At 40.1% G+C, this 15,998-nt stretch overlaps 1 protein-coding gene across 4 annotated transcripts in view; it reads right to left on the reverse strand.

The window, feature by feature from the left end:
* The window catches only part of DOCK8 (dedicator of cytokinesis 8), a 76,395-nt gene that overhangs the window by 18,674 nt on the left and 41,723 nt on the right, over window positions 1-15,998 (reverse strand). For all 4 annotated transcript variants that reach the window (XM_042013014.1, XM_042013015.1, XM_042013016.1 and 1 more), the window contains 10 exons: window positions 12,311-12,428; window positions 10,560-10,630; window positions 9,730-9,868; window positions 8,128-8,229; window positions 7,287-7,382; window positions 5,939-6,173; window positions 4,847-5,011; window positions 2,916-3,091; window positions 1,137-1,232; window positions 91-186 (listed from right to left, as the gene is read on the reverse strand). In XM_042013014.1, the coding sequence (XP_041868948.1) occupies window positions 91-186; window positions 1,137-1,232; window positions 2,916-3,091; window positions 4,847-5,011; window positions 5,939-6,173; window positions 7,287-7,382; window positions 8,128-8,229; window positions 9,730-9,868; window positions 10,560-10,630; window positions 12,311-12,428 (1,294 nt within the window). The remainder of the gene's footprint in view (window positions 1-90; window positions 187-1,136; window positions 1,233-2,915; window positions 3,092-4,846; window positions 5,012-5,938; window positions 6,174-7,286; window positions 7,383-8,127; window positions 8,230-9,729; window positions 9,869-10,559; window positions 10,631-12,310; window positions 12,429-15,998) is intronic.

The raw sequence follows: 15,998 nt of genomic DNA on the forward strand, positions 1-15,998 counted from the left end.
GAAGAGATTACCACCCAACTGAATCTGTGCCTGGAGTACCTACTAGATGCCACCATCAACTAACTGTAAAATACCACTGTCAAGTCTTACCAGGAGCTCAAAGAAGAACCAGGCATACTTGAAGACTGATTCTCTCACCATGCCCGTGCTGACCACCATCTGCAATGCCAGTTCCTCATGGAAATGCTAGATAATAAACACAGACTGTTGAAAAATGGCTTTTCAATCAACTCATCCTTCATTTTCAACATCTTCCCTGTGGGAAACTTCTCCATACTGGAGGGTGAGCAGCTGGATGGGGATGTGTGGGCATCTTTGTAGGATCAGACGGCAGATTTGACCAAAATGACATTTAAAGAATGCCGCAGGCAAACAGACATGGATACCCATTTTTCTGTGGATCCAGAACCACAGATAACTGAAGAGGAAAATGCCTTTGGACTATTCTCAGGTCACTGTCTGCATGTATGATAGGGAGCAGCTATGTTTCCCACTACCTGCTGAGTGTTTTTGTTTAGCACATCCATGTTTTTCTGAGAGAAGGCAGAAGTAAGGATTGATTCTGTGGTGGGAGACAAAGACAGAGCAGTAACCACAGCAGACCTTGTACAGGCATTTGTAGTTGGAGACAATACTTTTTACAGTGAGATCTGAACACAAGACACACAATCCCAATTATCTAAACTTTTAGGAAATTCAAATCTGGACTATTTGGTTCTAAAAGCTACAAAAAGGGACAAAGAAAAAAATTCTTTACAGAAGAAAGAGGAGGCAAATATTTCTGAATGGAGTTTACTGTAACATGTAAAAACATGTATCCAAAGGTAAATAGCAGTGGAAAACGACTGAGGCTCTAAGACCTTGATAAAGAGAACAAAAGGAGGATCCAGACAGGCTGCTACTTGTCTAAATCTGTCCTGGAAAAAGAATCTAAAGACTCTGGAGCCAAAGCAGAAATGTTTGAGTAATGTTTACCCACTGAGTCAATATTTCATCACAAATTCCTTGTTTGATAAAAGTGGTTGATGTCTTGTTCTGTTGCTTCCCTCACCGCATTTAGAAGTGCTAATTGCCAGCACTACCCCAGGACCCCCTGGATTCTGTAAGGAGTTCCCTCATGCACAGCCGTAGCCTACCTTTTTATTGGATGGTCTTGTGCTTGCACAAAGGCCTGACATGTCACTTGTTCCTTCAACACAGTAAGACATCCGACTGGAGCTGTGATCCATAGGCTGAGGGCCACAGATGGAAGAAATACATAATAGTAAATTAATAAGTAACTTCATCTAATTAACCCAGAAGAAATCACCTACAGTGGGCAAGTTTATTTACTTTTTTAAGGTATGCACAGACGTTCATCTAAACACTTCTTCTCTTTCCTTCTTCCCATCCCCCTGCCCAGTCGAGGCCGAAGACCAGGAGGAGGAGGAGGAGGAGGAGGGGGGGAGGAGGAGGAGGAGGGTGCAAATGCCAGCACTGCCATCGCGTGCCCAATTGCAGAACTACAGCTCTACTTCGGAGGATACGATTACGATTCCCTTTAAAAGGTGTAAATTTATCCCCCGGCTCTACATCGAAAATAATTAGCCCCTTGAAGTCGTCCTTCCATTAAAAGTAATGCCAATTTACAAGATGGCGAAACAGCAGTAACCAATTGTAAATTGCTACATTTATCAGTGTGACGAAGCTGTAATAACAAACATTTTAATTTTGTATTAATTTGGAAAAATGCCTTGAGCTCTGGTTTGGTTTTTTTTTTCCCCCCTAGGACACAGTATATTAGATTAAAAGTCATAAAGCTATTAAATTCAAATCTACATTATTAAAAATTGCTATGGATGGATACATATGCCCATATGAACAAATTAAATAAATTGACAAACCTGTGTATCTTACTAGTTCTGTTTTAATTTGCTGAACACAAGTACCTATTCATTTTAAATGGAGAGACACACAGCCATTCAATAGAAAAAAAAAGACTTAAAAATATATCTGAAAATAACCTTCTTGAGAAGCAGTATTTACATATGTAACACTTAAAGAAAAGCAAGGGGGGATACAGTTCAGAGCTCATCAGACATGCTGCTGTAGAGCTCTGCCAGGGCTGCAAGTAGCAGCAGGCTCCTTGCACAGGGGAAAAAAATCCTGCTTTTGCCAGAGGCATAGCTTCCCAGCTCCAGTTGAATGGTGAACTCTAGGTTTTGGTTGTCCCAGACAGCTGCACACAACCATTCTCATAAAGCTCTGAGATGGGCTGGGATGCTGTACACCAGCAACCCGGCACCAATCACAGAAGCAAAATCCTTCTTGTTGGATGCTGTCAACCTTTCTGTCCTGCAAGCCACTGGTGGCATATGTATCCGTGGATGAGAACGCAAAGGAAAGTTGTATTTCACTGTGTAGTTGCATGAAGTATTTGGAAAGACCCAGGTGCAAATTGGGCACATGGCATCTGCACTGTAGCTGATACAGAGCTATGGGGCTGCTGTCATATAACTGACTAAATTTTTTTTTTTTAATAGGAAACTATTTAACACCAAACAAAAAAAGGAAGAAAGGTTTGTGACTGCACTGACTCTATGACTTGGACCAGACCAGGTCACCAGATGTGAACAGAACTTAAATACCTGGAAAAACAGGAGAGTGAGGCATGTGAAAAAAAGTAAATGCCTCTCTGGAGTGTCTCAGGCACAAACAAGAGACAGAGTTCTTACCTCTTGCCCTCCTCTGGTAAGAGACATCAGAATTTACTGACGGGATTTAACATGTATCTATGCCAAATCAGATAAACAACAAATGCTTCTGGTGATACATACAGTGCTTTTACAAGGAGCAAATCCAACCCTCAAAGACAAAATATAGATTATAGGTTTTGGGCCATACCATTCTTCAGATATTTGACTTCGTTCTCTTACCTTGGATGCCACGATGTTTTTGACCTCCTCATCAGTAGCAGCTTGTGTAACAGTGATGTCAGGATTGCTGCAGCTTATCACTCGGCTCTGCAGGAGTTTACTTCCAACAGACACTGCAGAAGTGCGTCCAAAGGTGTAATAACGAGATTCTGTTGAAATGGCACTGCTGCCTCCACCTGCCACAGCAAGATGTTTGAATCAAGACTAAAGAACATATATATGAGACAAACACGAGGTTCAAGCCAGTTTTGCCCAGTGCTGTTACAACATCAGCATTTTGAAAAGCATAAAGCTCCTGAAAAACCCACTACCAACTGCTTTATTAACAATCTACATAGGCATTGAATGACAGGTTACAGGTATTATCCCAGTCAACAGCTCACAGGGTGATTGCACAAGCAGTAACAAAAGATTAATAGGGCTACCTAAGAAACAGCACTATCACAATAGTTCTTTCTTCCCATCAGCTCTTCTTAATTTGCTGTAGATTCAGTCAATATTCAAAGGCCTGAACACAAAACATCACCTACAACACATATGATTTAATACCATGTTCAAATACCCAAGCAAGCAGGGAGCACTACCATCAGGAATTTCACTAAGTGATATCTAGTTTTCAGTTCCACCATGGACCTTATTTTTCCAGGATAAAAAATTTCCAGGTGTATGTGAGCTCAGAGATTTTAACATACCCTAACATCAGTCTAAATGTCCCTCAAGGGAGATTTAAATGAATATTCAAGGCAGAAAAAGGTCTACTTCTCTTTATCTCCCACAGCATAACTGCTTGTGGTAAGTCATTTAATATATACCACTTAATCAAATGAATCCTATAGGCTTTAGGACAATGACTACAGCAGAATAACAGAATGGTTGAGGTTGGAAGGGCCCTTTGAAGGCCATCTGGTCCACCCTCTCTGCTCAAGCAGGGTCACCTTGAGTCAGCTGCCTGGGACTACATCCAGATGGTTTTCTACTATCTCCAAGGTGAGAGACCTGGGCAACCTATCTGGCCAACGTGTACCAGTGCTCAGTCACCCTCAGAGGAAGTGTTTCCTCATGTTCACTGTGTTTCAGTGCGCACCCATTGACTCTGATCTTGTCACTGGGGGCCACTGGAAACAGCCAGGCTCTGTCTTCTTTGCACTCTTCCTTCAGCTCCTTCTCTACACTGAAGATCCTCGCTGAGGCTTCATTTCTCCAGGCTGAACAGCCCCAGCTCTCTCAGCCTTCTTCACTGAAGAGATGCTCCAGACCCTTTGTCACCTTTGTTGCCCTTGGCTGGTCTCTCCAATGTCTCTGGGGAACTGCTGTGTCCAGCTCATGAACTGGGGAGTTCAGAGCTGGACACAGCATTCCAGGTATGGCCACACCAGGGTTGAGAAGAGGAGAAGGATCACCTGTCTAAACCTGCTGGTCATCCAGCATTTTATCCTCCAATGACATCCTTAATGCAATGGAGATATTGGGTGAACTTGGCAGGAGGTCATTTTGCACGGAAAGTAATTTACTGATGTACAGGTCAGTAAAAAATTGGCATCTTAAGGCCATTTTAATTTATGAAGGGAATTCTTCTAGAAAAAGCTTCAGTTTAGGCAATCTCTCTTGCATTTGTCTTCATTAAGTTACAACATTGCTTGTAGCTGTGGAAACCTCTCACCTCAACCCTTCATCTTAAATTAATAACTGAGGGATGGAGATTATGAGGGGCAAGTCCATGTTACTCTTTGCAGCACTGATATTCCTGACCTACCTCTGAAAGAAATGGTGTATCAGAACAGTGTAGTGCAAAATGGTATGCAGTCTGGGTCTGAGAAGTTGTGTTTGCTATCTTACAGGTCAGTGCCTTAAGTCCTCCTCTCAGAAGTGCCATGCTGAACAGCATGTATCAACAATAAAGAATACTTTTGCAACCCTTCCACCAGTAATACCTGGTTTGACCACTTCTCTTTGTGGGTCTGGCAGACGAAATACATAGTACACGTAAGATGCCAGAAGGCAGTTCCTCCCATGCTGATCCTTGCTCAGCTCTTTGCTGTTGTGGAGATTGTTCACTATTGCAACCACAGATTCAAAGGCAAACTGTGAGAAATTGGCTGTGAAACAAAGGCAAGAATTAGAGTCAGCACTGAAGGGTATAACGTAATTAGGTGAGGGCATTCTTTGTATCAACAACTAATCTTACGAGGTTCAATTCAGTCCTTAACAAGTTCAGTTTTAGACAGCAATTGCTATGCCTGTCCAGACCCAAAGTCTACATAGGCCAATAAACACTCTTCAGCAGACCCACTGACTTTCAACCTAATCACTGCTCTTCTGTCACTCTGTACTACATAAAAGCAGGCTGTAGCACTTAATTACACTTCTAGCAGCCTTCACACATTTCCTATAAACTGTATTCTCACAAAATACTATGACTTGTTACTCTCTAGCTGACAGACAAATACAAGCTAGCAGGCTTTAGCACAAATATCGGAGTGGATGACAAGTGTTGATTATCTAAATGACATAGGAAATTAACTACACCCCTGCCTCCAAGTATGCCATTCTTCCAGAGTTAACACATGTTATGGGCAACTGGCACTTCAGTGTTCACTATTATATTCTCTGATTTTGTGCTCACTCAACTCTGTCTAAAGATATTTGGGTAGAGGATATGGTGCAGACAGCAGTGTCAGTTGTAGGACAATGATTTTGCTGGTGTTTTACTTGCAAAACAACTCAATTCCAAACAAAGTTGAACCACAACCCACTTTTTGACCTATATTTTCAGGTAAGTAAATTACCACAGTTTAATGTACCTCCCAACCAGAGACTAAGTCTTATATGTAGGGGGAAAGGAGAGAAGGCAGGAACTTAAGCCTGATTAAATTGTGCAGTGAAACTTTGTCTTGAGCAGCACAACTCTTTCTGAAGTGGACTACCCTAAATCCTAAATCCGAGCCTGGGTATTTTGGTAACCATTTCCCACACATTCCTAGGTTGATTGAAAAGTCTCTTGAAGGCCATGAACCACTAAATACCTGTCTGGCCAGCTATGACCATAGGCTGTACAGCCAGCTGGAAAAGTTTATCTAGTACCAAATGCAAAAATAAGACAAGAGGTTCAAGGCGTGAAGAATTCAAACAGATAATGCTGAGTTTCAATTCATGCTCCAGTGAAGCCTCTGTAATCTTTTGATCCATCAGTCGAATGGGGAATGTCACTTGGCTTTCCAGAGAATGGCACAAGGTGAAGAACCTCTCTAGGTGGTTGTCCTGTGAATACAGTGCATTCAGAGTTAACAAAATCGATACAGTTCAGCTACTGCTAGCTAAGCAAAGCCTGACTATACCACCTGATGGGATGGAAGGAAAGATTTTTCACCCTTCTGGCTTTCAGCACTGGCTGCTCTGAGTGATGAACTTGTAAAGCAGCTGTCACAGCATTTCATTTGCTCCTATTCATCTGGTCCAAATTCAGACCGCGGTGAGATCAGCTTAAAGGCAGAAACGTTCCTGCCCTCACTAAACTGATTGCTTCATTTAATGAAAAGACTTTTCCTTCTATCTGATAAAGCTCTGTCACATCATAGGTCTGTAGTCCCTCTGCCACTCATACCAGAATTCCATCTACACACAAGTTATGTGCCATACGAGTATGCCCTACTTGTCTTTAAAAAGCATGCTGCAAAAGGGTGATGGACCTGCCTCAGACACAGGGCCTTCAGCTGTTAGGACATATTTACTAGGATTAATTAGAATGGGATAAGGGGTAAGAGACACTGAAAAGCAGCAGAAACAAAAAAAAGCTGATCTGCCTCAACCCAGTATCTCAATAAGATGGGCAAAGATCCAATTTCCCATGGCATCTAAATGACCAGAATCATTGAGTTCTCACCCAGCACTAAGCTTGTGTCCCCAAAGCAATGGCATTGACAAGTGAGCTGCTTAACACATACTGGCAGCGTATAACCTGTCCATGGAGGCAGGGAGGTGCTGTGTCTTTGGAGATGTGGACACATTGTCCGAACTAGCCTTGAAGGACAGAAGATGCAGACTACAGAAACTGGCACTGTGCCCTGCCAGTGCCTTTCAATCACAGCCTGAACAGACTCCTGCTGAGCCAAGAGGACACCAGGCTCTCTATTGCTCAATGTGACTTGCTGCCAAGAGTGTTCATTTGTTCACTTCTACCAATAGATTTAATTTCACCAAAGGGTTTCATTCACCAAGGGTATCAGGTTATTTCCATAGCTCCTAATTTTTTTTTTTTAAAACCTGTGTAGGCACCTCAGTTCACCTCAGTTTCATAAATCTGCTAAATTGGCCTGGACATCCGAATTTTCTTTGAAATGAAACTACAGATGTGTCTTACTTCTGACGCATTACCTGGGTGTGAACAGATGACACAGCTTGAACTTCAACAATGAAAACGCCCTTGTGTCCTTCAACCCACTTTATAGGTGGTGTCTGAGATGGAATTTTCTGGGATGAAAAAAAAAATAATATGGGAATCATCTTCCTTTTAATGATCAAACAGAAAGTCTGTTTACATGAAGATCTATAGGGTATTCCCACTATTCACTTCATTTTAGATACCCAAATTCAGTACCACAGAGAGGATGACAGCTAGGCATCTCCTTGTTCTCATAGACATTTGGACAGAAGCTGATTCACTGAACGGGGAAATTCAGAGAATTTCAGCTGTATGTCTAGCACATGTAAATAAACATCTTCTGATGGGATATTGTTAAGGCTAAAATTTCCTGGTCAAAGCACTGCCAAAGGCACTCCATGGGGATGTGGTGCAGTTTATACCCTCTGGACAAGTTTCCTACATGCCATGCTTACTGAGAGGGCCCAGTTTTCTGCTCCAGTAATACCACCTGATTCCACTTCTAGTCCCCCTCCCACAAAGCCCCAGAAAAAAAGAACAAATTATCCTGTGGAAGAAATAGAATTATTGACTTGACACTCTCTAAACAAATGTATCCCTGCTTAGACAATTTACAAGAATTTGCTTGCATAACTAACTTTTTTTAAAAAAACAGTATAATGATATAAAATAGTAACAACAGTGACAACAACAAGATTTTTCTCCAGACCTTTCTCCTTTTAAAGAACTACCTTTAAAAAAGGCTACCAGCAGACAGCAATGTTAGTTCGTAAAACACTTATGCTGTTCTCCTACATTAGAAAAAAACTATCTTTTAATAATTTTGTTTGTTACCTCAGGAGAGTGAATTGAATAGTGTAAAGGCAGCTTATCCAATGCAACAGGAAGACTATAATGTCCAGTTTGAAGACGATCATTTAATAGAATTGGCAGCCACTGAAACAAACGGAAACACAGCAATATTCATGATGATATATGATTCGACCTATTTATTTGTTAGATACAGTCAACAAAACAACAAATGAGATATTGATCCAAGCTTCTCTGCTCTAACCCATTCAACAGTAATTTCTTTGTATTTTAAATTCAAAGATAGCTGATAGCTACTGTAGAAAAATGTACAAGACTGCTTTACAAACCATTTCTTTCGAAGAAAACAAACACAGAGCTTCTCATGTGTGACATATATTTTTCTAATAAATCCTATCAGAAGGATTTAGCGGAGTCCATGTTTTTATTTAAAAATTCATGTATCCTGAATACACTGCTTCTTGGTATTGAAGCAAATCAACAGCTAAAGTTTTGCTGGAGATAAATTGAACATCTTCCTTGTGGTCACCATGCCAGACTGACTTTTCATATCCCTGCATTGATACTCGGACACATTTAATTTTTTATTCAAGTCTGAAAGAGGCTATGCATTTGAGTATCACAGGGCAGAAACATTTTGTATTTAGGTGAACAGAAACTTGAAAATTAAGTCCTCACCTATGTCAAATCTTGATCCTGAACTAATTTACTTCTTAACAATCCCACTGACATTGGTGGGACTATAACTCCCCATAAAAGAAAGTCCATTTGAAAGGATTCTCAGTACTGTGATTAAAAAACCCCAGAAGCCAACAAAGAAACAAACAAGCAAACAAACAAAAATACACAAACACAAAACTGCCCCAAACTTCATAGCAAGAACACATGGAAAGCATTTTCCTGGCTCCACAGCTCAACTGCTAACCACAGCTCTAGGACATTTTCAAATCTGAAGCATTACCATCTTCAATGCTTTCCTTTTATATTAAAATCTCTCCAGTTAAAAATACTGTTTGATAAAGAAGAAGGTCAGAGAGACTATCCTACAACATGTACTTCTTAACCTAAGACATGCTAGTCTCAACATGAAAATAAAGAAGGCAAGAGAATGACATTTTAGCTTTTAGGTTCTTCCTGGTTTTTTAGTTTTTAGTGGATAAAAGACAATTTAGAACAGAGATGATGTGCCATGTAAAACCTAACTGAAAATATTACATTAGCTCTTACCCCATGTATGAGCATGATAACAGTAATAATTGTAATTACATACATTTTAGGGGGTTTTTTGCAATAAATAGAATCTAACAGAATGGGATTATGTGCTATAAAGCATTGCTGTTGCAAACATTTAGGTGCATATTTCAGTTGAATTGGGTGAATTCATTAAGTTCAAAGACAGTTAACACAGTAAAATTACAGGATGAGGATGTAACATACCTCAGACTGCATCTAGCTTCTATGAATTCACACTAAGACCTTCCACTGGTTTTGATGTACTGCCATAACCAGAAAGGGAACAAATGACAAAATTCTTGGCAAGCAAAGAGTCTGTTTGCAAGGGATACACAGACACACACACCCCCACACCCCTCCCACAACCACTCTTACGTATCACATGGAACTTACTGAATACCCTAGGAGGGTTTCAACAGATGCTCCTTGCTTTGGTTGGCAGCTGATGTGATAGAATGTGAACAATAGATGGTGTTTCTCTGTGAGTTTTGCTGGCAGCTTAATTTTCACTTCTTCATAGAAGTCAGGGGATCTGTTTAAAAAGAATGTCAAGCACATTCCCAAAGTTAGTATGAGACTGAGCAAGAGGCAAATTTGCCAGCAGGCTTTTAGATGCTATGGTTATAAAACCAGATAAATCTTGAAAACAGAGCTGAGTTAAACAAAGTATACATAAATACACACACACATATTTATGAATTTAAAATTAATTATGAATGTGAAAGTTATACTTATGAACAATCTACAGCTTTGAATCAGAAGAAAACAGACAGTATCAACTGGACAGTTTCAGCTTCCACTTATCTCTATACTTCAGAAAACATTCAATCTCAGTTTTGGATTCCAGCATAAGTATTCTGCAAATCCTAAATCCCAAGCTCTCATTCATGAGAATGAGAATGTCCCTTCAGCTCTTTTGGATCTATGAATTCACTGAAGTGAATTATCTTAAAGTTCTTAAAGAAGTTGTGCTGCTAACTGCTCCTGCTCCTTAATCTTCATAGTGGGAATATTCTCAATGACTAAAAAGCTTCAAACAAGAAAAGCAATGGTCGCTTACACAACGGCCACTTATGCAAATGCACGAAGCAATCCAAATTAGATATGATAAACTGCATAAAATAGAAATGTTTAAAATGGCATTCCTTGATGAACTATGTAGAGTAACAATTACATAAAGAGATCATGATTAATACTTCTCAAGTCATATTAACAACACTTACTTATTATGATATGTGATAGCTGTGTATATTTCTTGGACAAATTCTGGACCTGAAGATTTCCCAAAAATTACCTACATTAAGAAGAAAAGTAACAGTAATCAGGACTACAGCATTTATTTGTCATCATCTTGTATAAATTTTAAGACAGTATTTGAAGACTTAAAATGACTCCTCAATTTTATCTTAGCTCATTGGCATAAATATCTTATTACCAAGCACCTTCCCCACAGTCCATTCAGGGTAAAACATCAGGAAAATGGAGCAGAGTTATTTCTAGAGTCACTGACTACCTCACATCACATTCTTTAGTCATTAACTAAAAACTCTGGAATCATAGGGAAAAAGTTATGGTAACCCACTTAAATACTGTCACATAGTCTTTATCTAAGTGCTAAAAAGTGAAATTTAAAGTATTTTTAGAAGTTTTGTTTTTCAGTTGTAGCCTGTTCATTCAGAGTGAGATTCATCTCACCTTACCTTAGAGGTCCCAAGTCCCTTCAAACTCAATGAAGAGAAATAGGCATTTCTGGTGCTAGATTTGCTTCCCTAAAACATGGGCCCATGGTAAGGTCTTGAAATCCAGTAATTTAAAGGGAACCCTGGGAGATGAGATTACACAAGAATCCCTGCACAGCGCAAGTCTATATATGTACTTAGAGGAAGGTCACTTAGAGTGGAGAGGGAAGCCAGATGAACTGTGTCTGTCCTAAGCATTTGTCAAAACCTAGTCGTAACATAGGCAGAGTTTAAAGAAACCAACAATGCAGTATTGTGCAGAAGAAGGTGTTACATTCACATGGCACAGCTCCAGCTCTGGAAGAAATGTGGCTTGGAAAACACTGTGCTGATGCTCTGATTTCAGGTCCACAGGTTATGTGGAGCAAGACTGTCAAGTACGTACTAAACAATGTCAGCACACTGAAAAAGGCTGGTTGGGTGATAGTCCTTGGTCCAACATACTGTTGGACTAAAGTTTCCTCAAAGTAGTATTTCCACTCATTTTTTCCTTCCCTAACACATAAAATCACAGAAAATTCTTGTCTCCATGTCATTTTCAAATAGCCAACAACACTGTCTGAAAATATAAAAATGAGACTGAAGCAGACATCTGGGTAGAACACTTCAAACTGAACATCTGAAGCTTGGTAAAGCTGAACAGAGGTTCTTACAGTGAGAGATGCTGAATAACCTGAACAGACAGGACTGCCTTCTCTGCTAGTAGTGCACACGTATACCCTAAGACACAGTGTGTTTCAGACATGGAAAGCTCTACCTACACCGCATGACTGTGCATCCATTTGTGCTCAGGCAATGAAGATCCCAACTTTTATCTTCCAGCATAATACCTGAGCATTTGTGTAAACACAGTGCACGCAGAGGAGTTACCCTGGAAAACAGACTACATCATTCTTAAACGTTAAAAGGTCTCTGACGCTCTGTGAATTTTACCCTTAGAAATTCCAACATGATACTAATGTAATATTATGTCATTCTTCTGAAAACAGGGTAGGAAGATTTAGATAAGAGAGAGAAATATGTGTCTGGCTCCACTAGAATGACAAGTCTTTCTTGTTGTGGGTAAGGAACACGGCCCTGTTTTAGGATGAGAATGAAAGCTTCACAAGCTCTCTGATGTTAGGCTTCTTAAGGCCCCACTAGGAACTGGGAAGTAAATAAGGACTTATCTCTTCAGAGGTTTCTCAGCAATGCATGTAAACAAAAGCCTGCTAAGAAATCTCAGCATTTATTACCGGCATTGCACAGGATGGGTCTTCACCACACATAAACTGGATCTTGATGGTAATGTTTCTTGCAGAAGCCAGTCGGTTAGCAAAATTCAGCCTCTGAGGGTAAACATAGAGGAGATTTCTGGAAGAAAGATAAGGAAGAATAAAATGGGTAAATGGCAAGCATTCCTGTTTGAAAATTAAGTGCACAAATTAGCATCTTCCTGATTCCTCTCCCTGTCCTTCAATTCCACCTTCATAGTAAAAGATTTGTCAGAACTCAGTTTCAAAAGTTCACAAAGAAAGGTAATTTCTTGGTGTGACACATAGATCGTCCTATGTTTAAGGTTACACCTACACTAAGCTATGTTCTGTTGCAAACAAACTATTATCTTTGCTTGATGTACTGAAAAGCAGGAATGTCTGGAGAAAACAGCTCCTTTCTCAGGTGTGAACAATCTGATTTTGGAAGCGGGAAAGAATCACTCAGAGGTGATAAAAGCAAGGAAATCAACAACTGAAGTTTATACATTCGTAGCTTATAGCAAAAAATGGCATATATTTCTAGGTTATACAAATCAAAAAGCAGTATCAGTGAACCTTAGTAAATACAAATAAGAAAATTTGAAACTGTAATTCTGTAAGCTACCTCTTATTAGTAATGAATATGAATAATGCTTCGAAATAGAGCATACTTTGCTGTTTACTAGCTTCTGTATATGAACATATCACTGAACATAAAAAGCAGCTTTAATTTCTGTGGGGAATTTGGCAGCATAGATGGTCTTCTGAAGTATAATTCTAATAGAAGAGTAAAAATATTAATAGAAAGATTTTTCTCTGATTAGTTTATGGCAAATCTGAGATTTCAGCTAGACCTAGATTATATGCAGATTCTGGAATAGTGATGATGTCTCTTTACTGTCTTGTTTTCCCAGTCTGGCATGGGATTCTCACTGTTTGTCCTCTGAGTGTAAGGAATAAGAGTAGTGTTGGAGGAAACATGCCAGCGTTCAGTGAGAAACAATGAGGACTACTCATGGACTTTCATGCTTTCTTTTTGTGTGTGCCAGTCAGAAGCTGCACAGAATTGCACTGTCCTTATCACAGGTATCTCCTCAGTGCCTCTGTCAGCTGAAAAAGTCACACAGTCTTGAAAAATACTGTCATTAAGTCAGACAGTCCATCTTCCATTTATTGTATCCCAAGACCTGGAAAACTGTGGTTTATTCTCCTGATTGCCACTTGTCACAACATGACAGTATTCTTCAACTACACAGTCCAAGCTACTTTTTTTAACCAACATGTGTAACATAGGACATGGCATGCCTTAGTAAAAAAACTAGCAAGTAACTTGCCTTTCCCTTCATTCAGAATGGTACTTCTGCCTGTCACACTACTGCACTCACTTACTACCTTATATGCAATTTCTGCTTTGCCAAATTCTCTGCCAGATGATGTTAAGGAAAGCTAAGTGAAAGAGAGAAATATATTGGTAACCTCTACTGAATTATACTTGGGGGACTGACATATCAAATGAAGAATATTGTCAATACTACATCTGCCAGAAGTGAAGAAATACATGTAGGGAAGACTGAATAATACGGTCATTGCTTCATTAATCTGCAGCCTAGGACAAGATGTCACAAATCTATATAATGTACCTGAGCACTGGATTTTACTTTTAGATGTGACTTGAGATGAAAGATATGTAAAAACACAGAGAGCTCTCTGCTGACTACACAACCAAGGAAGCATTATTCCAGCAAGTACTGGACTGAAAAGATAAAGCTTGTGCCATTTATGCTCAAGCAGTTTTAGGGATCTTGCTTACATGTGTATTAAACCCATCAGCACTGAGGAAGAACAGAGGCAAATGCTGACTCCGGATATCCTGCAGAAACGAAAGTGATGGCTGACATTTAAAGCAGGAAGGTGAGAAGATGACCAAAAGATGTTCTCTCACACAGCCATGAATTGTAGACCCATTGCTGACCACTGCCTAAGTGCTACTGCGCGCACTCCATCCATACACTCCAAAAGACTGAGGGGAAGCAAAGACAAGGAGCATTTTCACATGGCAGTTAGCAGGGCCATTGGGGCAGCAAATACTGTCTTTTAAATAACAGGACAGCCAGGATGCCCATAAGGATGTGGTAGGCTCCAGGAGGCATTGGACCCCAAGTTTCTGCACTGAGCAGAAACACAGCAACATGTCACAGCAAATACTCTTGGTCAGTGTGATTAAATTTGTCCCTTCACTCTCCCTGCAGAAAGTGCAGGGCTCTAACTCCAGATACAGTCGGATGTGCTTAAAAAAACAGAAGAGCCATTCAAGGGACAGCATGAGTCTACAAAAGCCATGGCAGAACACCCAGTGTCACTGAGAATACAGTCCCAAAGGCCAGCAGCGTCCTGGGTGAGGCACAGATCCAAACAGCTCCTGCAGGTCAGAGACTGACCCAGCAGAATGATAAGAGACTATTTCAGAATCAGTTACCTCCTGGGAAAGATTAAGGTCCCCCTAGCCTGGCACAGGACACCACACGGCAATTCTCAGGCAAATTTGCGGACCTTCCTACACTTTCATAGTGCTTAGCAGTGATTTAATCATTTCCCATGGGCAAAACAACACAGACCTACCCTCTGCCAAAAAAAAATCTATTCAGAGTTTCAACTCTGTGGCCATTCTTATTGAATATTCCTGTTTGTAAATATTGCTTGTGCACAGATGCACATGAAAGAATCCTCCTCCTTGCTAGATTACATCTCATGTGAGGTGTCAACAAGTGCATCTCAAACTTCTTATGAATATTAGGCATCTTCATTGGTGACTGTGATGAGACTTCCACACACAGCAAAACTCAACATATGTGCAATTAGTCCCTACTGATACAAAGTAGAAATGTTCTGTAGGTGAGGAGTTACGGATGAGTTAACACTGACATTTAAAACTTATGGTACTAGACACAAAAACTGATGCACCCATTAGTTATAATTTTCAATATTTGTTGATTCTTCCACAATTTTGGTGGAGAGCCTTCAGGAACAAAAAGATTAAAAATTAAAAAGTACATCACAGATGTTTAACCAAACATGGAAACTGTTTTAGTCAGCCATTGACTAGGAAAATAGCACAGTGACAGAACTTCAACATGTCACATTCAAGAGAATGTGTATGAGTTATATATTCTGTATTTTAGGATGGATAATTTAGAGAATAGTTTGAATGATTTTTTCTCATGTTGGTAAAATTTTGACTCATCTGAAGAGTTGGTGGACAGATCTAAAACTAGACCAAAGGGCTGTAGAAGACTCACATGCAGTAAATATGCTCTCTCTGGATTCCATGGGCAGAGAGGCAGAGAGGAGCAGATAATGCTGTGAGAGCAATAACAGGAGTAAGACACCATTATTCATCAATAATCTTTCCTCACCCAAAACAAGTCAAGGATGGGGTAGAATGATTCCACCAAAGCGGCAGGCCTCCAGCTCACACTGCAGACTACAACAAGTCTGAGAACATTGCTAAGTGGTTTGCAATTAAATGAAACGAAACCATAAAGAAAAGGGCTTTTTATTCCCTTCCTCCAAAAATCCCCCAAGCCTTAGGTACTACCCCTATCATAGACAGGACTTCCTGTGCCTGGTTAAGCTGAGTTACTGCGGTAGTGATATGACAAATTCCTCTTCCTCAGCACCAACATTTCAT

This window comes from Corvus kubaryi, unplaced genomic scaffold (genome assembly GCF_017639235.1).
Source record: "Corvus kubaryi isolate FWS band 111438036 unplaced genomic scaffold, C.kubaryi_AGA036_p1.0 split1-37296, whole genome shotgun sequence".
Classification (NCBI taxonomy): Eukaryota; Metazoa; Chordata; class Aves; order Passeriformes; family Corvidae; genus Corvus; species Corvus kubaryi.